Source organism: Gallus gallus, chromosome Z (genome assembly GCF_016699485.2).
Source record: "Gallus gallus isolate bGalGal1 chromosome Z, bGalGal1.mat.broiler.GRCg7b, whole genome shotgun sequence".
In the NCBI taxonomy this organism is placed as follows: Eukaryota; Metazoa; Chordata; class Aves; order Galliformes; family Phasianidae; genus Gallus; species Gallus gallus.
The window spans coordinates 73,930,681-73,955,630 of record NC_052572.1 but is presented as its reverse complement, the minus strand read 5'-3'; the positions used below and the strand labels follow the sequence as shown (position 1 = coordinate 73,955,630).

Genomic DNA, 24,950 nt, shown 5'->3' with positions numbered 1-24,950 from the left:
GCCAAGGGAGCAGCAAGGTGCGGCTGTGCGGGAGAGGATGCACCACAGCCAACAGCTGATCGGCAACAAGGGTGCTTACCAATCAGGCTCTGCCAGCTGTCCTCTCCTTCCTTCGGCCTCCCGGTGTGCAACAAGAGCATGTTGTTGCAACGCAGGGAGCGCAGCAGTTCCTCACAGTAATATGGGATGCCAGAGCTTCTCTGGATCAGGAACCTGGGCAGGAGCACAACCGACACCAGGGAAGTAAGGTGCAGCACAGTTCTGGTGGGTGGTGAGTCACTCGGGTCTCGTAGGCTAACCAGCCTCTTCAACATGGCTACGCCTGGCTTCTGGATGGGGCGTGAGTGCCTGGGGCCCCCCAGACCCACAGCGTTCCTGGGAATCCATCAGGAAAGGCTGCTGGACAGTGCCTAAAGCACAGAAGAGCAAGCCACGGCAACAGCAAAGGGCTGACACCATCCACACTCTACTGCCTCGTGGCAGTTGCCCATTCTCAGCTCACACCTGCTATGGCCAGGCTTAAGGAGAGACCCATCAGCCCCGTGGCTGCCTTTTTTGCAGGGCGATTCCCAGCCGTGGTCAGCATAAATGCAACCCCTTCAGAAGAGCTCCCCGACTTGGCTTTACCTTGCCAGCTCCCTGGGGATGCTGCGCACTCCAAGCTCCTGGCAGGCTTTCCGCACCACGTCTGAAGCTTTCAGCCCTTCCAGACGAAGACAGGTGATTCTCTCCGATGTTGTGCTGTCCGTGGCAGCTTTGAAAATGTCCTCTGCTCTGTCACGGCCCGGAGCTAAGCTCATGACCATAAGGACCGTGACGCTTTGGAGCAGGGGCCACATGATAGACCAGGACTCAGAGTCCACGAAGTGGGCGTTGTCGACGAAAAATATGCCAAATTCCCCTCCAAGCACCTGAAAAAAAAAAAACAAAACAGGTGGTTCTGAGTGGAATCTGGTGGATTCTTGAGTGTCTTCTGGGGAGGACTTTCTCTCCTCAAGACAAGGGGATAGCCAGAAGCCTCTCCTCGGCCACCTCCCTCTCCAGGAGTTTAGCAACTTTGCTTCTGAGAGACTGTAAGGCCTCCTCTAACATCAGTTCCCCGGCAGAAGGAGAGAAGCTGGGCAAAGTTCTTGAAGGGCCATGACCCTGGGCGCCTCATCCTGCCACCCCCTCAGGCAGCTCCAGCGCGGAGCCCGCAGCCAGCACGGTTGTTTGGCTCCTGTGAGGCGGGAGGAGGGAGACGTGCTCACCTTCTGTAGCACTTGCGTACAAGTCAGGTGGAACGCACTGTTCCATTCAGTGTGACGCATCCTGCACACCTCGTCTGTGATGGGAAACTGTCCAGGAAAGACAGAGAGGAACATAGCTGAGGGTCTAGGCACACCTATCCTGCAAAGCAAGACTTCAGAGCAGAATGCCTCTGCTCTTGCGTGCGGCCAGCACCAGCCCCCCTTCAATGCCACTTCCAGGTTGCTGAAAGAGACCCAGGGCACATGCGTGGCACAGGAGCACCCCACGCACAGGGAGACTCCTGGGCACAGGAATCAGACAGGTGGGGTACGAGCCCTGCGAGTCCCAGCCCTGAGCTGAGCTGCTCCCAGCAGAGCATCCAAGCAGGACAGCCTCTCGCTCTCACCTCCACTAAGAAAACATCGTTGAGCAAGCAATAGCTGCTCTCTTCTATTGTGCCTTGGAGCACGGTCTGCAGGGCGCGCTGCCTGTCACTGCAAGTCTCACCGGCCTGGAGACCCAGTGCCCTGGCCACCAGCAGACGGATGGCAGAGAAGGGCTGCTTCAAGTTCTCCTCTGCCAGTTCCACAGCGTTGACCCTGCGGTGCAAAAGCAGAAGGCGCTGAGATCCAGAATTGCCTCCCCGGTAGCTCCAGCCTGCCTGGACAGCAGTGTTTTATAGGTGAGCCGCCTGGTCCTTTCTGCAGAGGAAAGCGGGACTCTCCAAGTGCGTCCTGGAGAGGACCGAGCTTTCCACTCGTCGTATAAGAAAGAGCCCCCGTGGGCGACTGCAGGCCGGTCACTGGGAGGGCTGGCCGCGGCCCCTGCGCCTCTGCAGCCCCAGCCCGGCTCGCACTATGCACCCCCTGCAGAGGCACTCATTGGGTTAAGAAGGAAGGCCTCAGCAGGTGGCGGGTCTGCGTCTGCCGCCCGGCCCGCAGCAAGGCTTTTCTGCCCCAGTGCTCCTTCTGGAAAACAGCCAGAGGGCAAGCAGCGCTTCTGAGATGGGCCACCTTGCTTCCCTCTCAGCTCCTCAGCTGGAGCTCTTTCTGTCTCTTTGTGCTCGGCCCAGGGACAAAGGAGGAGAACAGTGGCTCACAGAGCCAGCTGGAACTCTCTGAGGAGGTGGGTACTGCTTGGCTGGGTCCGCAGCAGGCTTTTTTGGGAGGCTGCAGTGCAAAGGCTGGGCACAGCAGCAACCCGAACTGCGTTCTGCAAACGCTAGGGGATGGGTGGCAGAGGGGTGCCAAAGCGACAGCTCCACAGTGCTTACCTGTGCCCAGCAGCCCGGCCTAAAATGGCCAGCTCGGCAAGTAAGTGGCTCTTTCCAGAGCCTGGAATGCCCACAAATGCCAGGACGTGTGGTTCTTCCAATGCTCATAGGCCTCCAAGCAGAATTCAAAGCGGTCAATCTCTGCCTCCCGACCTGTGCAGACCCACAAGGAAATGAGCTGCTGCAGCGTGCTGAAAAGCGGGGAGCCCCTCTACTTCTCTCCCCCATCCCGCAGCAGAGAGGGAGGGAGGGAGGGAGGGAGGGAAGCGGCTGCGTGGCGCTCAGCTGTGTGCCAGGGGCAACCCACAGCAGAGCCCCCAGCACTGGGCAAAGGGAAGCAAGTGGGCTTCGGATGAGTTCTCCACCTACCCAGCAAGGGACCATAGGGTGACCTCTCCTCGGCAACGCCCACGTCACGTTGTCTAGAAGGGGGAGAAGAGCAAACAGGAGTCGCCTAGTTGGTCAGAAGCCGGAGCACGCAGAGCCTGCTGTGGAGGAGTGGAGACCCCCCTCTCAAGCAGCATGTTACTCCGAGCATGTTCCCCTGGCCAAAGCTCAAGGTGACACACCAGCACAGCCTCGAGCATAAGGAAGCCCAGCAGCCACAGCACGACAGCCGAAGCTAACAAAAGTCCCTTGCCGGAGGCAACAACCAAAGAAATCCAAGATGAGGAAAGAAGCCAGGCTGTACTGCTGGCTAGCTGACTGCGTTGCCAGCCTGCACACGCAAAACAAGCCTCTTGGAAAGGAGGACCCGTGTCACTTAGCGCCTTGGGATGCCCAAGCTGCTGGCACCTTTGGCTCAAGTCTTGCAGCGGTTTCCAAAAGACGGTAGCGTTCGTGTTCAAAAGGCCCTCCACCGACAAGGTCAGAGCCGGGCCCAGAGGAACGGCACATGGACTGAGCAGGAAGGCAGGAGGAGGCAGAGCATGCCAGCAGCCCACCTTTCCCCAGCGGAACACGAGTGACCCAGAGCTTCCTGCTGGGAAGCAGCTGGGGAAAAAAACCCACCCCATGCCGCAGAATGACCACTGGCACAGTCTTACGCGTGGTGGAGCAAAGCACAACACAGCAAGCTCAGAGGAAAGCCGCTCGGACAAAGCGCGCAAGGCTACCCTGTGTGTCCAAAGACAGGCCAGCCTTCCCCATCCCGGTGCCATCATTTCCACACTCTTAGCAGCAAGAGGCACAAGGGCACAGAGGCAGAAAGCAGACCCGCACCAGGGCTTCCGATTTTCTCAGCCACAGGCAAGGGAGGTCTGTGGGAGAGCAGCCTGGTCTCGCTGCAGAACTCGAGCCCTCTGCTCGGCCAAGGTCGTACCCCTGAGGCCCCTCTCCCCTCACGTGCACAGCTCAGAGAACACTTACTGCTTCTCGGTGGTCCCCACGTATTGATAGACAGTGGTGGGACTGATAACGCCTTTCAAGTTTCTCTTTGGTAGCGCTCTGAAGCAGTAGCTGGGCAGGCGAGAGGCCGCGCAGGTCTCTGCATCACAGGACACCACCCCCGGGTAGGCCACCATCATGCGGGCGGCCAAATTCACCTTAAAGCCAAGGGCTGCCACAGAGAAAGAGCATACGTCAGCGCAGTTGGGAAACCTTCAAGGCCAAGGGCAACCTCCCCTCCCGGCCACAAGCCAACCCAACTGCAGGGTAAGCGGACCCAAAGGGAACCGCACGTCTCTGAGCCCATCCTCCCGCCCAAGGCCCCAGCAGGCTGTAGCGTGTCCTTGCCTCAGCCCAGCCGCCTCATCCACACCGATGCACTGAAGCAGACCCATGCCAGCCTCACACTCCTAAGACAAAGGAGCCCTACCTGTGTGTTCAAACCTCTCGGGATGGCCAGTGAAGCCGCAGAACGCTGCCCCGCTGCTGACCCCAACAGACACTAGCCTGGCACACAGAGAGAGTGGCGTGGATTCAGCAGCAGCCCTGCTGCAGTCCTGCTCGCCCTGTTCCATCCCTTCCCACCTCTCCCCCCCCTCCTCAGCACTGGGACCACACGCACCAGCATGGGTCCTGGGGACTTGGAGAGCTTGGGGCGCAACACGCCCCGGTGGCAGGAGACGTAGGTAGGGCACATGCAGGACCGTTTGGAGCCCTCCCCCGAGGCCTGATGGCTGCAACCTGCACCAGGCCACAGGCTCTTCTCCTTAGCGGGGAGGCAAGCAGCTGCTGCCTGCACAACACTCACAATGGCAGCCACTGGAGGTCGAGGGACCGGGCCCAGGCCTTGCTCCTGGCCTGAGGAGCTGAGGAGCTCCATGCCCTGGTGAGGGCTCGCTCCGACCACGGTGACTGGCAGGCGGCACTTGGGGGGACTGTGCCTGGCTGCCGTGGGCTAACCTGTCACCTCTGAGACACCGCCTCCTTCCTGCCAGGGGCGAAGGAGGACAAGCCAGAGGGCACGTCTCTTGCTCATCATTCCCCTCGTGCCGTCCCAGGCAGCACACACGCCCCATAACGTGCACTCACTGGAGTTTTCTCAGGCCCATGGAGGTCATGTGGAAGATCTGCATAGCGCATTCCAAGGCGTGGGTGATCTCGTGGGCCAGCTTTTCTCCAGGAAATCCAAACACGCAGAGGAAGGTGCAGCCCTGCAAAGAAGAGGTGCAATACATCTTGTTCTACAATACCGATGGCCAGCAGCTGATGCATTCCACCGCAGGCACCGGGGAGACCAGCGGAGCTTCAGGTCAACCCACAGATCCCAGCAAGCCCGGGCAGAGCGGCTTCCCATTCCCCTGCTGCCAAACAGGCAGAGGCACCCCAGGGGTGCGATGGCTGTCACGCACATCACTTTGTCAAACAGAAGAGTTTTGTTTGATTTCACCCTTGTGAGGGCGATGCCTGAAATCGTGTTGCTGCAGTCACCGAGGCTGCTGCTGAGCTCGATTGCCCCAGCAGCTGGACAAAGAGGCTGGTGACGGGCCAGCTCAGCACAGCTGTCCTCACGAAGCTGCAAGAGGAGCACAACAGCTTTGCCAGCTGCTCTCCCAGGGGCTTCTCTGGGAGCAGACACCGAGGGAGAGCAGGCGTGCAGGGCCAGGTGCTCTGGAGGATGGGGGAGAGGTACCGAGTCCTGGCACAAAGCTGGTCCTGTGACACTCGAGGGAAGACTCTTTGGCTCCCCTGGCTCCTGAGCGGGAGGAGCCCCCCCTCCCGCCCCCATGCCTGCGCAATCTCCAGAACAACAGCCGGCAAAAGCAGAGGGAACTGCCTCTCACCACGTGCCTCTCAGAGGAGCTGCTTCTGGGTAGCCCCAGCAGCCCTGGCAAGACTGCAGCTGCCCACCAAGAGCTCCACAGCCCTCCCTACACGCAGCCGCAGCAGCCATACCTTCCAGAGAACAGCTGTCAGAGCCTCGCTGCCAGTTCAGAATCATCGAGAAGGCCTAAGGAAAGGGCAGGCCGTCACTGGCAGGGCAGGCCTCAGGGCCTGGGAAGTGCGAGAAAGAGCCCAGGCAGGGCCCACCTTTCCAGTCAAGGAACTCACAAATGCCTCTCCCCTCGGCACTGCTCAGCTGGACTACAGCATCTTTCCTTCTGCGAGCTAAGGCCTCCTTCAGGAGGAAAGGAATGCCACTGGCCTGGGCTTGCCCCTCCACTCTCACTTCCCAGAGAAGGGCAGCCCACCTCTCTGGGCTGAGGTGCCCAACAGCTTCGGCTCTTGCCTACGCGGTTACGGCTGTGGCCATTCAGAGCCGCCTCACCCAGGTGCGGGTCTTCCAAACAGGTCAGGCCCCTTTGCCAGCAAGACTTGGCCCTGATTCGCTCTGAGCACCAGCAAAGCACTTCCTCTAAGACAACAGGGCTCCGCTGCAGACGAAGAAGAACTGACGATCCCCGGACGGTGAGGAGAGCTCCCGGCGGAGATCCAGGAGAGCCATGAACACAGGGAACCTTTGGAACATGCACAGAGGCTCAGGAGCCTGGAGACAGGCCCAGGGAAGGGAGCCCACCGCCACGGGTCCCAGAAAGGGCGTTTCTACCTCCCAGCTCAGACGTTGGCCCCCCGGAGCACTGGGATCACTGCCTGTGCTACAGCTGCCAGGCAGCAGGGAAGGAGCAAATGCTGGCAGGGGAGGCTATCCAGAACTGGGGCTGCAACAGCTGGCCGCGGCCCGCCCTCTGCAGGTGGAGCTTCACTGTGCGAGGCCGTGGAGCAGCACTGCACTTAGCAGCAAGGCCCTGCTGCCCCACAGGCATGGCCCTGCTGAAAGGGCTGACTCTCCCTCTGCAAGCCCAGGGACAGGAGGAGGCAGTGGCTCACCAGGAGGTGGCATCCTTCCGCAGCAGGCTGGAGGGTGCTGGGCCAGCACAGCTAGCAGAGCTAGGGGTGGGTGGTGGGGGCCAGCAGCGAGGCCCACAGTAGCGCCCCTCGGCACTGGGCACTTTGCCTTGCAACCCAAAGCGTGCGCAGCGGACCCCTCTGGGCCTGCAGCGAAGCAGACGGTAGCGTTCGTGTTCAAAAGGCCCTCCACCGACAAGGTCAGAGCCGGGCCCAGAGGAACGGCACAGGACTGAGCAGGAAGGCAGGAGGAGGCAGAGCATGCCAGCAGCCCACCTTTCCCCAGCGGAACACGAGTGACCCAGAGCTTCCTGCTGGGAAGCAGCTGGGGAAAAAAACCCACCCCATGCCGCAGAATGACCACTGGCACAGTCTTACGCGTGGTGGAGCAAAGCACAACACAGCAAGCTCAGAGGAAAGCCGCTCGGACAAAGCGCGCAAGGCTACCCTGTGTGTCCAAAGACAGGCCAGCCTTCCCCATCCCGGTGCCATCATTTCCACACTCTTAGCAGCAAGAGGCACAAGGGCACAGAGGCAGAAAGCAGACCCGCACCAGGGCTTCCGATTTTCTCAGCCACAGGCAAGGGAGGTCTGTGGGAGAGCAGCCTGGTCTCGCTGCAGAACTCGAGCCCTCTGCTCGGCCAAGGTCGTACCCCTGAGGCCCCTCTCCCCTCACGTGCACAGCTCAGAGAACACTTACTGCTTCTCGGTGGTCCCCACGTATTGATAGACAGTGGTGGGACTGATAACGCCTTTCAAGTTTCTCTTTGGTAGCGCTCTGAAGCAGTAGCTGGGCAGGCGAGAGGCCGCGCAGGTCTCTGCATCACAGGACACCACCCCCGGGTAGGCCACCATCATGCGGGCGGCCAAATTCACCTTAAAGCCAAGGGCTGCCACAGAGAAAGAGCATACGTCAGCGCAGTTGGGAAACCTTCAAGGCCAAGGGCAACCTCCCCTCCCGGCCACAAGCCAACCCAACTGCAGGGTAAGCGGACCCAAAGGGAACCGCACGTCTCTGAGCCCATCCTCCCGCCCCAAGGCCCCAGCAGGCTGTAGCGTGTCCTTGCCTCAGCCCAGCCGCCTCATCCACACCGATGCACTGAAGCAGACCCATGCCAGCCTCACACTCCTAAGACAAAGGAGCCCTACCTGTGTGTTCAAACCTCTCGGGATGGCCAGTGAAGCCGCAGAACGCTGCCCCGCTGCTGACCCCAACAGACACTAGCCTGGCACACAGAGAGAGTGGCGTGGATTCAGCAGCAGCCCTGCTGCAGTCCTGCTCGCCCTGTTCCATCCCTTCCCACCTCTCCCCCCCCTCCTCAGCACTGGGACCACACGCACCAGCATGGGTCCTGGGGACTTGGAGAGCTTGGGGCGCAACACGCCCCGGTGGCAGGAGACGTAGGTAGGGCACATGCAGGACCGTTTGGAGCCCTCCCCCGAGGCCTGATGGCTGCAACCTGCACCAGGCCACAGGCTCTTCTCCTTAGCGGGGAGGCAAGCAGCTGCTGCCTGCACAACACTCACAATGGCAGCCACTGGAGGTCGAGGGACCGGGCCCAGGCCTTGCTCCTGGCCTGAGGAGCTGAGGAGCTCCATGCCCTGGTGAGGGCTCGCTCCGACACGGTGACTGGCAGGCGGCACTTGGGGGGACTGTGCCTGGCTGCCGTGGGCTAACCTGTCACCTCTGAGACACCGCCTCCTTCCTGCCAGGGGCGAAGGAGGACAAGCCAGAGGGCACGTCTCTTGCTCATCATTCCCCTCGTGCCGTCCCAGGCAGCACACACGCCCCATAACGTGCACTCACTGGAGTTTTCTCAGGCCCATGGAGGTCATGTGGAAGATCTGCATAGCGCATTCCAAGGCGTGGGTGATCTCGTGGGCCAGCTTTTCTCCAGGAAATCCAAACACGCAGAGGAAGGTGCAGCCCTGCAAAGAAGAGGTGCAATACATCTTGTTCTACAATACCGATGGCCAGCAGCTGATGCATTCCACCGCAGGCACCGGGGAGACCAGCGGAGCTTCAGGTCAACCCACAGATCCCAGCAGCCGGGCAGAGCGGCTTCCCATTCCCCTGCTGCCAAACAGGCAGAGGCACCCCAGGGGTGCGATGGCTGTCACGCACTCACTTTGTCAAACAGAAGAGTTTTGTTGATTTCACCCTTGTGAGGGCTGATGATGCCTGAAATCGTGTTGCTGCAGTCACCGAGGCTGCTGCTGAGCTCGATTGCGTTGATCCTGTCAGCAAACTTCAGCTGGACAAAGAGGCTGGTGACGGGCCGTAGCTCAGAGCACAGCTCCAGCGGCACGTCCTCACGAAGCTGCAAGAGCAGAGCACAACAGCTTTGCCAGCCTGCTCTCCCAGGGGCTTCTCTGGGCCCACAGCAGACACCGAGGGAGAGCAGGCGTGCAGGCAACGCCAGGTGCTACTGGAGGATGGGGGAGTCCTCCCAGGTACCGAGTCCTGGCACAAAGCTGCTCTGTCCTGTGACACGTGCAGACACGAGGGAAGACTCTTTGCCCTCCCCTAGGCTCCTGAGCGGGATCTTGTCCCGGAGCCCCCCGGAGGCTCCCGCCCCCATGCCTGCGCAATCTCCAGAACAACAGCCGTGCAAAAGACAGAGGGAAGTCTGCCTCTCACCAGCCGTGCCTCTCAGAGGAGCTGCACAAACGGACAGCTTCTGGGTACGTCTGGCCCCAGCAGCCCTGGCATCTCTTTTCCTCCGTCGGGCTCTCGCCTCAGACTGCACTTTCTTTTGGCTGCCCATTCTCCCAAGAGCTCCACACTGTTTTCTGCCCTCCCTACACGCAGCCGCCAGCAGTGGTGGCCATACCTTCCGGAGAACAGCTGTCGATAAGTACTTCTCCAGCCTCGCTGCCAGTTCAGAATCATCGCACATCCTAAGAGTCGGCCTTCGGAGGCCTAAGGAAAGGAAACGCAGGCCGTCACTGGCAGGGCAGGCCTACAGGGCCTTGGGAAGCTGGACACGGCGAGGGAAAGATTCTGCTGTGCTTGCTCCTGTTCGTGCCTGTGAAGCAGGCAGGGCCCACCTTTCCAGCCAGTCACAGGACAAGGAACTCACCCGTCCCTTTCAAATGCCTCTCCCCTCTGGCACTGCTCAGCTGGACTACAGCATCTTTCCATTCTCGGCGAGCTAAGCGCCTCATTCCCACAACCTGAAGACACACAGGAGGAAAGGAATGCCACTGGCCTCCCCAAAAGCCCCAGGGCGCGGGGCTTGCCCCTCCACTCTCACTTCCCAGAGAAGGGCAAGCCCACCTCTCTGGACTTTCAGCTGAGGTGCAAGGCCAACAGCTTCGGCTCTCTGCCTACGCTTACGGTTACGGCTGTGGCCACGTTCAGCCTCTCAGCCGCCTCCCCACCCAGGTGCGGGTCTTCCAAAGGGCTCCAGGACACCCCATCCACTCACCTTCACGGCCCCTTTGCCAGCAAGAGGCTTGGCCCTGATTCGCTTCTGATCACACAGCTCCCAGCAGGTCTGTGACAGCACTACCTCATGGGCAGCCGAAAGCTTTTGGGCCTTGACAACTTCGTCCAGGGCTCCGCTGCAGACGAAGAAGAACTGACGATCCCCGCCTCTGACGGACATGAAGGAGAGCATCCCGGCGGAGATCCCTGGGGAGAGAGAGACCAGCGGCGTGAACACAGGGAACCTTTGGAACTCGGCGGCCCCCAGCTGCACAGAGGCTCAGCTGACACCCAGCCTGGAGACAGGCCCAGGGAAGGGAAGGGCCTCGTGCGTCCTTCTCGGGCCCATACCGCCACGGGTCCCAGAAACGGGCGTTTCTACCTCCCAGCGGGGTCAGACGTTGGGGCCCCCATGGACGGAGCAGGCTGTGCTCTGGGACCCTCACTGGGAGCGAGGGGCCTGTGCTACAGCTGACGCCAGGCAGGCAGGGAAGGAGCCCCGGCCTCCCCCGCCCTCGCTGCCTCCTGCTTGCCCTGCAAATGCTGGCAGGGGAGGCTATCCATTGGCTCTGGAGGGTACTGGGGCTGTGCATGTGGCACAGCTGAGCCATCTGTGCCCGTACCTATCTTCAGGTGGAGCTTGAGACCACTGTGCGTGTCATAAGTGCCGTACTTCTTCTGGACCTTCCTGCAGCACTGCAGCGCCAGGTTGATGGCCGTAGGCAGCTGAGGCCCTGCTGCTCTCCACAGCACCAGCATGGCATCCCCTGGGGAAAGCGAGGGGCTGGTGAAGGCTCTCCCGAGGGCTGACTCTCCCTCAGTTGCATCCAGCCGCAGGGACAGCAGCAGGCAGCTGGCCGGCGTGCCGAGGAAGAGGGGATTGTGGGAGGGTGGCATCCTGAAGGACCTCCGGGGCAGCCTGGCCTCAGGGACCCCTCCCATCTGCTGGGCCAGCCACAGCAACCTCCAGGGCAGCAGAGCAAGAGGGTGGGTGGTGGGGGACAGCAGTGAGGCCAACACTCCCCACCGCGAGCGCCCCTCGGCACTGAAAGACGGGGCTCCCTGCCCCCCCCACTCCCCCACCCCCCACTTCTCCTGCAGGGAGAAGCCCTGCTCAAAGCTGGAGGCAAAGCAGTTCCCCTTTGCTCTCCGCAAAAAGCAGAGTGGAACCCAGGAGGCTTCCGTGGGAGACGCTGCGCATCAGCAGGACACCGACTCTGCCTCCTCCTACGTACACACCTGCAAACTTCAGGATGTCTCCTCCAAAAGCCAGCACCTCTGCAGACAAAGAGAAGGAAAAGCAGAGTTACAGGGACACCTTCATCCAGGAGCCACGGGAAGAGCCACTGCGCCTGGAGAGGAGCACCGTGGCGGTGCAGGACCAGGCCACGGCTCCAGAAAGCCCTGCTCCCAGGGCCGCTGCAGCCACAGCCCTGGAAGCCGCACAGCTAGCAGGGAGGCAGCGCCTTGAGATGCGGTGCACAGCGTGGTGGAAGCAGGAGGGCACCTCTGGAGTGCATCTGCTCCAGCTCTGCGCACCCCTCCGCTGAGGCGGAGACACCCGGAGCCGCTTGCCCGGGGCCACATCTGCAGGCCTCGTGAAGACCTCTGGGTGGGGATACCCCCCCGCCTCCCTGGGCAACCTGCGCCGCAGCTCAGTCGACCTCACCGCAGAGGCCTCTCCTTCTGCCCAGCGAAGCCTCCCGCCTTTCAGTTTGTGCCCACCACCTCTTGACCCGGCCCCACCAAAGACAGCCCGGCTGCGGCTCCTCGCCCCTTCCAGGCAGGCAGGAGCGGGCGGCCCAGCACGGCTCTGTCCACAGTGAGCGAGCCCCAGGGCTCGATGCCCGACAGCCCAGCAGCACGGCTCTTACGTTCCAGAATGTCACCCATGTAGGCGTTGAGGGTTTGCACCATCTCCTCAGCTCCTCTCTCTGGGCCGCTCTGCTGGATGCACTTCTCTGCCAAGGCAGTGAAACCTGCCAGAAAGACAGCCGCAAATCAGGACGCCTCTGCGTGCACCGGTAGCTCACCCCTTCCCCGGCCCCAGCTCAGCGCTCGTCACAGCCATGGCTGACGGCCCAGGAGAAGCTGCCCGCTCTTTGGGCAGCACGGCAGGAGGCCTGCACAGTGACAAGATGGCCACCCTGTCTCGCAGCAGAGCTGCCGAGGGCCTGGAGCGTCCCATGGGCTCATGTCTGTGGGGGCTCCGCCACGCCCAGCCCACCTGAGACATCGGCCAGGAGCAGCACTCCCTCAAAAATCATGGGGTAACCAATGTCTTTGAACTCCTCACGGAGAAGGAGGCTGGGGAGAAGCACCACTTTCTTCCCCAGATCGGAGTAGTAGTACTTCCTCTCCCAAGCAGAAGCCATTGTCAGCGCCCTGTGGTACCGGGGTACCTCAGAACAAGACGACCGTGCCCCGCTGCGAGGGACGAGGACGAGACGCCCACCGCTCCAGGCGGCACAGTGAGCCCAGGGCCGCTCTGAGGGGCGGCTGACCCTCTGCCACAGTGACATCACAATCAGCGGGCAGTGATGTCCTCCATCGCCTGGGATGTCGCTCTGGAATGTCATCGCCGACCTCCCAGAGAGCTGCCCTCTTTGGGGCAACGCAGTGGGCTGCCAGCGCTGTCCTCTGTAGCCCGTGCGTGGAGCAGCTGCCGCCGTGACCCAGGCTTCCCCCTTGACACCGAGCCACGGCCTCCAGGGCTTCCTCACTCGCTCGAGGACAGCGCCCAAGGCAGGCTGGGCCCGCTGCCGAAAGAGCAGCCGCTTCCCCCGGCAGGGAGCGGCCCAGGGCTGTTCCCAGGACTCCGAGACGCCTCAGGCACGGCGAGCCGGGACCCGGTCCCCGACGGCAGCTGGCTGAGCAACGGAAGGGCGGGCAGCGCGTGCGCGCAGGCTGCTTGTGCTGGCTGTGACTGGGTGGAGTTCCTTCTCTTTGCGGTGGCTGTTACGGTGCTGTGTTTTGCAGTCGTGATGAGCGCCTCATCCCGACTGGGGGCTGGGCCGGTGGCCGGTGCACGCAGCCGGTAAGCGCGCAGAGTCGGAGTCCACGCTGAGGTGTCTGCTTTAATTCTGCACAGAATCAGGTGCTTGGCAGTCCTTTGCAAAGCCAGCACACAGTATTCAGAGAGCCAAACTGAAGTCTAACATTTAAGCAGTTGTACGTGCGAAATTCAAAGTGATTTTCAGATGGTTAAATACTCATTTTTTTTTTTAACATGAGTGTATAGGAAAAGCACATAGAAGTACAGACTATTTTATGCACTTTTAGCACTTACTTGGGAATTACCTGTTCTCATGAACTGAAAAGTGGTAAAAACAAAGGAGATTGCCTTTTCCTTATCAAAGGACTCTTTTATAGCTTTGAACGCAGTGAAAATTAATATGAGGAGCACAAAATTTTATAATGAGAGCCTTCAGAGAACTACCAGTTAGGCAGTGGCTGCAGCGTTAAAGAGTCAACTTCAGTCATTTGGATGCTGTTTTGTGTTCTTTGAACTCCTGATGCTGCAGCTCTGGTTCTCATTCACAGCTGTGACATCTTCTGAGGGCACTGTGTTGGCCACCTGCACATTGCTGTGCTCAGTAAGCAAGTAGATCATGTCTCATTGCAGCTCATCTTCTTGATATTTCACCCAGGTTTTGAATAAATCTCCAGTACACACAATCAGCAGAACCTCTGGAAAAAAAACGTTTTTTTGAAGCGGCTTGTTACACATGACCAAAGATCTCTACTTATTAATCTTGACTGACTTTTTACTTGATAAATTATTCAATTATCGAGAAAAGAGCATTGTACTTAGAGAGGTGTTTGCTACTGGATTAATAAGTAAAAGCAATACTACTAATTGCCTTAGCAAGGAAGTGCTGTAGCGATTGGGCTTTCCTGATATTTACGTACACATTATTTCAGTGCTGTCCAACGAAGGCAGCATTGGTCTACAGGGCAGTGGTGGTTCTGCTTTCCAAATGCTTGCTTTTATCACTGCACTTATGCATGCATAAGTCAACACTCATACATGAATACTTCTTACCCAGTAAGTGCCCAGGGAAACAGGTAGTTGTAGAATTTACAAGTGCACAGGAATGAACTTCTGTTTCTTTCAGTTACCTGCATTACAGAATCACAGAATGACCTGGGTTGGAAGGGACCTCAAGGATCATGAATCTCCAAACCCCCTGCCAGGCAGGGCCACTAACTTCCCCATTTACTAGACCAGGTTGCCCAGGGCCCCATCCAACTCAGCCTTGAACACCCCCAGGGACGGGGCATCCACAACCTCTCTGGGCAGCCTGTCCCAGCACCTCACCACTCTCCTTGTAAAGAACTTCCCCCTAACATCCAACCTCAATCTTCCCTCCTTCAACTTAAAACCGTTCCCCCTTGTCCTGCTGTTATCTACCCTTTCAAAGAGTTGACTCCCCTCCTGTTTATAGGCTCCCTCAGGTACTGAGGGCTGCTCCCTCAGCCTGTCTTCGTAGGGGAGGTGCTCCAGCCCTCTGATCATCTTTGTGGCCCTCCTCTGGACCCTCTCCAACAGCTCTCTGACTTTCTTGTACTGGGGGCTCCATACCTGGACACAGTACTCCAGATGGGGCCTCACAAGAGCAGAGTAGAGAGGGACAATCACCTCCCTGTCCCTGCTGGCCACCCTTCTCATGATGGAGCTGTCTCGCTCCAATTTATCAGAGGGAGAGGAGGTTCTTTGAAATATGTATACCCGGTGTAAGATTAAGAAACAACGGTCCAGATGTTGGTCCGACCAGTTTATTACAAATGTTAGTAAGGCAGATGAAGAAAGGGGAGGACGGGCACTATTACAGACTGGGGTAATAGGGAAGGGAAGAAAGGCAATAGAAAAGACAGAACATAGAAGCAAGGAGTCTTCATAGGTACAAACTAGGGTGATGGGGAAGGGAAGAAGGGCAGTAGAAAAGGTAGGAAATAGGAGCAAGGAGTCTCTATAGGAGGCAAGATGGAGATAGTCACCACCATGGGTCCAGTGTGGTTCGTGGTTCAGTCGTTGCTCTTCAGTTGAGGTGGGCCGTTGGGTGTTGTTGCACTGATGAAGACGGTGAGCACCGTGACAACGACAATGATGACGACGATGGCAGCACAAACTTACTTATAAATCCAAAGTGGTTGAGTCAGCCTTTTGGAATGACAGTTTCTGGCTTTTGGATCTCAGTAGGAATTTCTTTTGTTCCTATCTCCCTAGCCTTGCCAGCAGATAAGGGGGAGTATGAAGACACCAACTAGTATCTTGCCTTCACAAGATATGACGGTATCATCCCCCAATCTCCCATAGCAGACAGGAGTACTTTGGTCACAGGACAGATCTTCTGCCAGTAAACAGTCCAGTAAACAGTCCTGAGCACTCCTTTAACTCTGGGGCCGAAGGCAAACAGCTCCAAAGAAATGCTTTCAGATGTAAATTGTCAAGACAGTGATGTTGATTACCACAGGGCAACACCCACCTCTCATCTCCTAGAGTCTTATCACAAGAAATACCTCAGGAAGCAAGCTTTGAGCCAAAAAACAAAGAAGGATTCATACAGGAGCCCAGGATACCATTTGCTTTCTGAGCTGCAAGAGCACACTGCTGGCTCATGTTAAGTTTGTCATCCATCAGTACCCCAGGTCCTTCTCTGCAGTGCTGCTCTCAAGGACTGCTCCTTCCAGTCTGTATGGATGCCTGGGTTCCACTGGCCCAAGTACAAAACCTTGCACTTTGCCATGTTGAACCTCATTAGATTCACCTGGGCCCACCTTTCAAGTCTGTCAAGGTCCCTCTGAATGGCATCCCTTCCTTCCTCCGTGTCAACCGCACCACTCAGCTTGGTGTCATCAGCAAACTTGCTGAGGGTGCACTCGATTTCATCGTCGATGTCATTGACAAAGATGTTAAAAGAGCACTGGTCCCAAGACAGACCCCTGGGGGACGCCGCTCATTACCAGCCTCCACCTGGACATAGAACCATTGATCACCACCCTCTGTCTGCGGCCTTTCAACTAATTCCTTATCCAACAAATGGTCCACCCATCAAATTCACATCCCTCCAATTTGGAGATAAGGATGTGGTGGGGGACCATGTCAAAGGCCTTGGTCAAGTCCAGGTAAATGACATCGGTCGCCTTCCCCTCATCCACCACTGCCGTCACTCCATCATAGAAGGCCACAAGATCGGTTAAGCATGACCTCCCCCTGCTGAAGCCATGCTGGCTGTCTCGGATCACACACTCAATTCCTCATGTGATCGAGCATGTCGTCCAGGAGGATCTGTTCCATGATCTTCCCAGGCACAGAGGTGAGACTCACTAGCCTGTAGTTCCTTGGGTCTTCCTTGCTCCCTTTCTTGTAAATGGGAGTGATGTAACCCTTCCTCCAGTCGTCTGGGACCTCTCCTGACAGCCACAACTTCTCAAATATGATGGAGAGCAGCTTGGCAACCACTTCAGCCAGCTTCTTCAGAACGCTGGGATGCATGCCATCCGGCCCCAAAGACTTGTACTCATCCAGTCTCATGAAGCAGTCTCAGACTTGCTCTGCCCTTACGGTGGGGGGGGAATTACCGCCCTGGTCCTCACCTAGAGGTTTGGGGATGCAGGGCTCAGGGACGTGAGAAAGACTAGAATCCTGGCCACCAGTGAAGACCGAGGCAAAGAACTCATTCAGTACCTCAGCTTTCTCTTCGTCCGTTGAAGCCAGTTCTCCTTTTAAATTTACTAAGGAAGGTACACCTGTTTTGGCCTGTCTCTTCTGGCCAATGTACCTGTAGAATGTCTTCTTATTGTTTTTCACATCCCTTGCCAAGTTCAGTTCTACCCGCACCTTGGCTTTCCTGATTCTACGTCTGCAAGTCCGGACAGCATCCCTGTACTCTTCCCAGGTGACACGCCCTTGTTTCCAGAGCTTGTACGCACCTTTCTTCGCCCTCAATGTGCCCAGCAGGTCCTTGCCGAGCCATGCCGGTTTCCTATCTCGTCTGCCCACTTTATTCAGAGAGATGGAGACCTCTTGTGCTTTCAGGAGGGCATCCTTGAAGAGCAGCTAGCTCTCCTCAACATCTTTATCTTTAAGGACAGCATCCCAGGGGATCTTGGCCAACAGTCCATTGAACAGCTTAAAGTTTGCTCTTCCAAAGTTCAGGGTCCTGACCCCACTCTTTGCCAGGCCCACATCCCTCGAGATCACAAACTCAACCAGGGCATGGTCGCTGCAGCCCAGGCTGCCTCCAACGTTGATGCCTTTGATGATCTCTTCAGCATTGCTGAGCAGCAGGTCCAGCAACGCTTCACCTCTGGTTGGTCTGTCCACTACCTGGACCAGAAAGTTATCATCAATGGATTCTACGAGCCTTCTTAACCTCTTGCAGCTCACCATGTGGTCTTTCCAACAAATGTCCGGATGGTTGAAGTCCCCCACCAGGACAAGAGCCCGTGAACACGATGCCTCCCACATCTGGAGCAAGAAAGCCTCATCAACAGCCTCCCCTTGATCAGGTGGCCCGTAATATACCCCTATCACCAGCTAACCTTTATTAGTCCCATCCCTAATTCTAACCCACAGGCTCTTGACCTGTTTCTGACTGTTTCTCAGAAGGAGCTCCTCACAGTCTATCCACTCTTTGGCATAGAGGGCAACTCACCCACCCTTCCTACCTCACCTATCCCTTCTAAAGAGCCAATACCCATCAGTGGTAGTATTCCAGTTGTGGGAGTCATTCCACCATGTTTCTGTGATAGCAACAAGGTCATAACTTTCCAAGTGCATCACAGTTTCCAACTCACCTTGCTTATTACTCAGGCTGCATGCATTGGTATAAAGGCACTTCAGGTGGGCTTTTCGTCTCACTGTCTTTATAGAGGATCTAGGGTCCCCTAGAACAGTAGCATCCCCAGCATCCCCCTGCCCTATTCCATCCCTTTGTACTTCACCATCTTTGCCCATGGAGTTTGGTATGAGCCCTCGAACGACCCACTCAACCCCAGTGGCCCTCGTTTTGTCCCTTTCCCCCTTCATACCTAGTTTAAAGACCTTTCAATGAGTCCCGCCAGTTCCTCAGCTAAGATTCTTTTACCCCTCAGAGACAGGCTACTTCCATCTGCAGCCATCATGCCAGGTGCTGAGTAAATTGCCCCGTGGTCAAAAAACAAACAAACAAACAAACAAAATTCCTGTGTTTGCACCAACTTCTGAGCCATTTATTTACAAGATGGGTTTTTTGGATCCTCTCAGTACCCTTTCCTGCTACTGAAGGTATAGAAGAGAAAACCACCTGCACGCCAGCTCCATCAACTACTTGTCCCAGTCCCCTGAAGTCTTTCTTGAAAGACCTCAGGCTTTTCTCAGCCATTTCATCACTGCCAGCCTAAATTATCAATAAGGAGTAATAACCAGAAGGGTGAATCAGTCCAGGAAGTTTCCTTTAAATGTCCCTGACCCATGCCCCAGGGAGGCAGCACACCTCCCTGCGGGTAGGGTCAGGCCAACATATAGGGCCTTCCGTTCCTTGCAGGAGGGAGTCACCCATGACAACCACCCTTCTGACTGTCTGGGTGGAGGCAGTTGTGAGGCATGGGGTCGAGGCAACCTCACGGGTGGACCTCCCTCCACAGTCTCACTCACCCCTCCCTCAAATTCCAGGGCCTGAAACCTATTGCGCAGAGGCACCTGGGGAGCCAAGGATGGTGGGGATGGGGGATGCCCACCTCGCCGAGCTGGTATCTGTTTCCACTCCTCCTCCTCTCTCAAATTGCTGCTAGGGGGAAGAGAGGACAGGGAGCTCAGTGCAGCACTGTCTGCCGGCCAGTTCCCCTCTACCACCTGTTTGCAAGGCGGCAGGGGCTGACATGCTCCATGCAGAGCCTCAGCCGTGTGCCAAGATCTCGGGGCTGATAGGGACTGGCACCACCAGTCAATCTCCCTCTCACAGTCCTTTGTGGTCCTCAGCCTCTCTACCTCCTCCTTCAGGTCAATCACAAGGCTGAGTAAGTTGTTCAGTTGGTCTTATACAAGTGCAGCCTCCATCGTCTGGCACTGCAAAGGCCAGGCTCCAGCAGTCAACACAGCCAGTGACCTGTGTACTAGCATCTCGTGACAGGACCTCAGTCTGAGTCGCCACACATATCTTACAATCAGCCATCCTCTCATGCATGCACAGGTCCTCAGTCTGGCTCTGCAGTCTTCTTGGCTACAGTCTTCCTCCTACGTGAGCATGGGACCTCTGCCTGGGTCTCCACAGTTTTTGTGATGGCAGCTTTCCGCCGGGGTGTGCCCATGGCAACCAGCAGGCTCACTAACACTACAAGATAGCCTGAATGGGAAGTGACTGATCAGTCCCACCCTGCTGCCCCTAGTGCTGCCTCTGCCCTCGCCCTGTTGCCTGGTTCGTTAAGAGCCCCAGCACTTATCACTCAACAGCGATAATAACCCTCCCTGCTGAGGAGTCCTGTCAAAGGGTGGCTTACAGTTGCACCTCGTTAAAACAGCCTATGTGGATCTCACACCTCAACTCCTCCTCGCCGTCTCTGATGGGCTGCGACGCATTGCTGCCCTCTCGAAGGCTTTTTCTATACAGGGGGCATGGATACAGAGCCATTGCCATGGCAGCACCACATCACATCAGCTGCTCTCTCAAGAGCTGACCAGCTGAGAGCTGCAGCTCCTCTATTGTGGCAGGGATCCCTTGATGAGGGAAGCCATGGGAACACCCCTGTACCTCGCTAATAGTCGCAGTGGTTCTGCCTGAGGAATCAAAGTGATTTTGTCTGATCATCTTTATTTTGTTGTTATGTTGTTGTTCACGTTTTTTTTTTTTTTTTTAAGTTGTATGTTGAGCTGCAATCTGTATATTCTAACATCTTAAGAAACACTAAGAGTTACCTCTCACAAAACCAAGAGTTTTGTTTTCAGTCACATACTTTGCTTTATCTAATTAGTTGTGATACGTAGTGATAACATAAGACTGTAATTTTAGGACTAATACAGAGAGAAATTAGTGATTTTTCACATTTTGCTCAGTAGAAGTGCCAAGTGTCAAAGTTCATATTTCTTTGTAGAAGTTAATAAAGTATTTATTAACAGAGAAAATAGCCAGGTTTTGAGAGAGAATGCAGCAATTTGTTACCAGGGTATAATGCAAAGTTGTCCATTGGAAAAGCAAAATTGTATGCTCACTGGGAATTTCTCATGCAGACAAATATTGCATGAATGTTATTTTTAAGTGAATGTATGCAAAGCTTGGTTATGTTTTATGTGTCAATTACAGTTTTTAATCTTTTCCTTGTGTCCCTTAACAATGGAGATTTTCATAAAGCAAATTATATTCATGGCCAGTTTTGTTTCTCCAGCCTTTTCCCATGAATTACCAGTGAACAACATTCAGTGCACAGAAATACCTGCTCTGTGTGGGAGTGCTTAAAGAGAGAACAAAAACAGTGAGAATAGTACAGAGCGTAAGGGTGGCTTACAATACAAAGTGGCTCAGCTGTATTCTTCTGTTCTTTTCTTGATTTATTGATTGACATTTGTTTAATTTGTATTATAATTCTTAGTTAAGTATAAAAAAACAATGCTAATTCTTGGGAAATAAAGAAAATATAATAATTGTTAGCGTGTAATACAATGCCATCTGAAATCTGTGAAGAAAACTCTCCAACTCCCATGTAGTATTAGAAAGCAGTGTTCCTTTATTCCTCGTGATATGTATTGGGCAACTTGACAAATCATGTGTGTACTCTCAGAGTTCGAGTTCTACATTTAAACAGTTAAGACATACATATGCAGTATGTTGGCATACATATTCATTCTTTTCCAAGAACTCATTAATATATGCTAATGTCCCCCTCGGCATACATGGTAGGGACCTCTGGTGGTCTTTGACCACTTACTTCCTCCTCATTTTTCCATCATCAACTTCATCATGATGACATTCCACCAACCTTTAGTTGTTTTTCCTCACTTTGACAAGTTTCCATGGCTTGTCATGCCATAATGAGCAACTTTTTATCTTGGTGCACTATAACCCAAAACAATATATGTGAGATCCAAGGGAAAAGTCCTTGCACCTGGTGGATGCAAAGATAAAAGTGGTTTATTGTGACTTCAGTGCTTCTGTGAAGCTTTGCACCACGCAAAACTAAACTGGAAAGTCTTAGAACCAGCACTCATTGATTCCTTTTGCTAAACTAATGTATTGGTCCTTCAACTAATATGCTGATCACTAATGCTAAACCAGCTATGTGAACAGGAAGGAAGACAGATGATTTATACAGGATATTCCCAGTATGACAGAGATCTCCATGGGCCTTTTTCCTCCATGTAACTTCAGAACTTTAAAAAATTTAGCCAGTCTTTCACTCTGTGTCAGCATCCATGTCAGCAGAATACTTCATCTAAAGGGGAATTTTTGTTTTGAGGGTAAGTCCAGGGTCAAAGCCAAGAGCAGCAGATGTATGAGAAATCTCTGGATGCACTGCTACTTGCTGTGGGCTGCTCCTTTGTAGACAAATAGGGTAAGTCCAGAGGGATGCAGCCCCAACTCCTCATGCAGTTACAAGTATTTAGAATAGACGATTCTTTTTTGCTATTTACATCAGTAGAAATGTGGGAGTAATTGTGACAAATTCCACCAGGGACAAACTTCCATGAGGGTAAGCTTTGTGCCAAGTAGCCTGCATGGATCTGTGAGGGGTAAATGATCGAAGTTTAAACTCTATTGTGAGTTCCACTGCTTTTATGGAAGAAGAAAGGGATGCAGAGCCTCTTTCTCTGTCAGATGTTAGATTGCACTGACACTCTAAATTTATGGCTTATCAGGCAGATGAATTACAGCCTTTTCTTTGACCTCTGAGAAGATGATGTCAGCTCAATTGGATATTTTCTGGGGAGAGTAGGACATTTTTTAAGAAAACTTTCAACTTTGTGTTTTGATTGAATTTGCACAAGGCAAATGAACAAATGACATCAAAAAGCCCAACACATGTAAAAATGTGTCCGTATTATTTAGAAATGAGAGGAACATAGCCTGTAAGGGTGGCTTTATGATGTCTGGGAAAACAGTTTTCACAACACTTTTCTAAGCAGATTTTCTATACTTATTTGTGATATATGTCTCATGTTACTGAAGTGTTACCACAGAAGAAACCCCCAGTTTTGTGATTAATTAGTTATGAAAGAAGGAGGTATGAAGCAACAAACCAGATAGAGGCTGCTGTTATTTTACTGGCTCCTGCAGAGTTGTCTTCTTCAGGGGGTCTTCCAGCAAGCAACTTACAATGCTGTGTCTGGAGCCGAAGTCTACTGGGTCCGTCCCACGCATTCACTGGTCATCCTGCTTTCACTGAACTTCTCTTTGCAGAATGTCTGACTGTATCACAGAACAGTATTTTGTTTCTTCCTTTCTTCTGTGCATCTTCCTTGCTCAAATTAATTTGCTACAGCCATTTTTTTTCTCATGTAGGCATAAAGAATTATTTTTATTCTTCTGTTCTTTGTATTAGTGGCAGATAATTATTGACTCAATGTGAACTCAATGCTGGCAATAGCAAATGTGGATCTGCATTGTCCCTTAGAAGCACAATTCCTTTGATATCAGGACTTGTGAGCTTAGAGCCAATTTACTAAAAGCCTGTGCGTATTGATTACAGAATGTATGCAGCAAGCATGATAGAAACATTAACAGAATAGTATGTGAAACAATGAATGTATGTTTTCAAGTGTCCTGCTGTGTTAGAGAATATTAAATTACCTATTCAGGATATAAATTCTTTATATAGCACTTTCAGCTCTATGCTAACAGTGCAGTTCACTTTAATGAGTGAGATATTTTAAATATAACAGTACAGAAACCATTTCAATAACCTTAAGTTGCTACTGGAAAGTTATATTCTAAAATGGAGTGATAATAGAGTAAGATAATTTTAACTAACTTTAAATTAAGAGATCTATGTAAACAGCTGTTTCCTGATTACAGTAATTGTGCTAAATATCTTCTCTGTGTTGTGGTTTAAGCCAGCAGGTAGCAAAGCACTGCACAGTCCTTTTTGCTCCCCTCCTGCTCCCAGTGGGATGGGGGTCAGAGTCAGAAAAAGAAACACAAAGTAGAACTGTGGGTTGAGATGAAAACTATTTGCTAAGATAGAGAAAAGGAAGAGGGAAAAATAGGATAATAGTTACAATGATGATGACGATGATGGTGATACATGATGATAATAAAAATGCATATACATAAAGCAAATGATGCACCAGCAATTGCACACCACAGGCTGACTGATGTCCAGCTGGTCCCCAAGCAGTGACAGGCTGCCTGATCAACTCCCACAGTTTTCAAGCTTTTATTTCCACATGATGTTATGTGGCATGCAATATTGCTTTACCCAGTTCAGATTAGCTGTCCTGATTGTGTCCTCATTGTTTCCCACTCCATCCTTCTCATTGGCAGGACAGTACCAGGTGCTGTAGCCCTGCTGAGAAGGTCTTGTGGTTCTGATTGATGAAAAACTGAATGTGAGCCAGCAGTGTGCTCTTACAGCTTGGATAGCCAATGGTATCCTGGGCTCCATCAGAAGGGGGGTGGCCAGCAGGAATAGGGAGGTGATTGTCCTTTTCTATTCTGCCCTTGTGAGGCCCCATCTGGAGTACTGTGTCCAGGTATGGAGCCCCCAGTACAAGAAAGTCAGAGCTGTTGGAGAGGGTCCAGAGGAGGGCCACGAAGATGGTCAGCGGGCTGGAGCACCTCTCCTATGAAGACAGACTGAGAGAGCTGGACTTGTTCAGCCTGGAGAAGAGAATGCTCCAGGGAGACCTCATTGTGGCATTCCAGTATTCAAAGGGAGTTCATAAACATGAGGGAAATCAACTTTTTACTTGGTAGATAGTGATAGGCAAAGGGGAATGATTTTAAACTAAAGGAAGGGAGGTTTACATTAGATGTCGGGGAAGTTCTTCACAGAGAGAGTGGTGAGGCACTGGAACAGGCTGCTGAGAGAGGCCATGGATGCCCTGTCCCTGGAGGTATTTAAGGCCAGGTTGGATGGGGCCCTGGGCAATCCGGTCTAGTACTCAATCTGGTAGCTGGCAGCTCTGCATGTGGTCTTGAACTGTGAACTTATAGATAACAATTCCAGTTACTTCAGCTTCTGCACCACTTACTTCAGTTTACATCAGTGTAGCTGAAAGAGTCACCTGAATCTCCCACATAACCCTTTTGGGATTCAAAGTGGTATTCAAGAGAAGATTCTCAAGACTGACATTATACTTGCATTAAAATGTGAAAACGTTCTTTTTTCTGTCTTGTCTTTTTGCACCTTAACTGACACCTTTCAATTAAAATGAAGCTTTTTGAAGATACAGCATCATGTTTAATACAGAACCTGTTCTTTACTTGAACAAAAGAGTTGATACATCATCATGTTACCCCAAATAAATATAATGTCAAGTCAGGAAACGAGTTTGGGTTAAATTCTTCATACAGGAGCGTGCTTTCAGGTTTACCACACACAGCAAGAATGCCTTCAACCTCTAGGGAGAGTTGAACTCAAATGTAGTGAGTGTGCTCAGTTCCAGGACTATGACATACCAGAAGCCATTGCTCTGTTACAGAGGTTGTTGGAAAATACTGTTGGTAATACTGCTGGAAAATACCTTTAGGCAAAATTAACATGTAATCACTTGCATTTTATTTTCTTAGAAAAGCAATCCTACAGAGTGCT

The 24,950-nt window shown here is 53.9% G+C and overlaps 1 protein-coding gene across 1 annotated transcript; it reads right to left on the bottom strand.

Moving 5' to 3' along the window:
• Positions 1-7,904: 7,904 nt before the first annotated feature.
• ADCY10L13 (adenylate cyclase type 10 like 13) lies at positions 7,905-13,110 on the bottom strand. Its single transcript, XM_040656186.2, has 10 exons — positions 12,451-13,110; positions 12,098-12,202; positions 11,463-11,501; positions 10,847-10,990; positions 10,225-10,430; positions 9,877-9,970; positions 9,628-9,716; positions 8,923-9,114; positions 8,601-8,722; positions 7,905-8,019 (listed from the first exon to the last, which is right to left on the bottom strand). The coding sequence occupies exons 1-10, from the start codon at positions 12,800-12,802 to the stop codon at positions 7,923-7,925; spliced, it is 1,440 nt and encodes a 479-aa protein (XP_040512120.1). The 5' UTR covers positions 12,803-13,110; the 3' UTR covers positions 7,905-7,922.
• Positions 13,111-24,950: the final 11,840 nt, after the last annotated feature.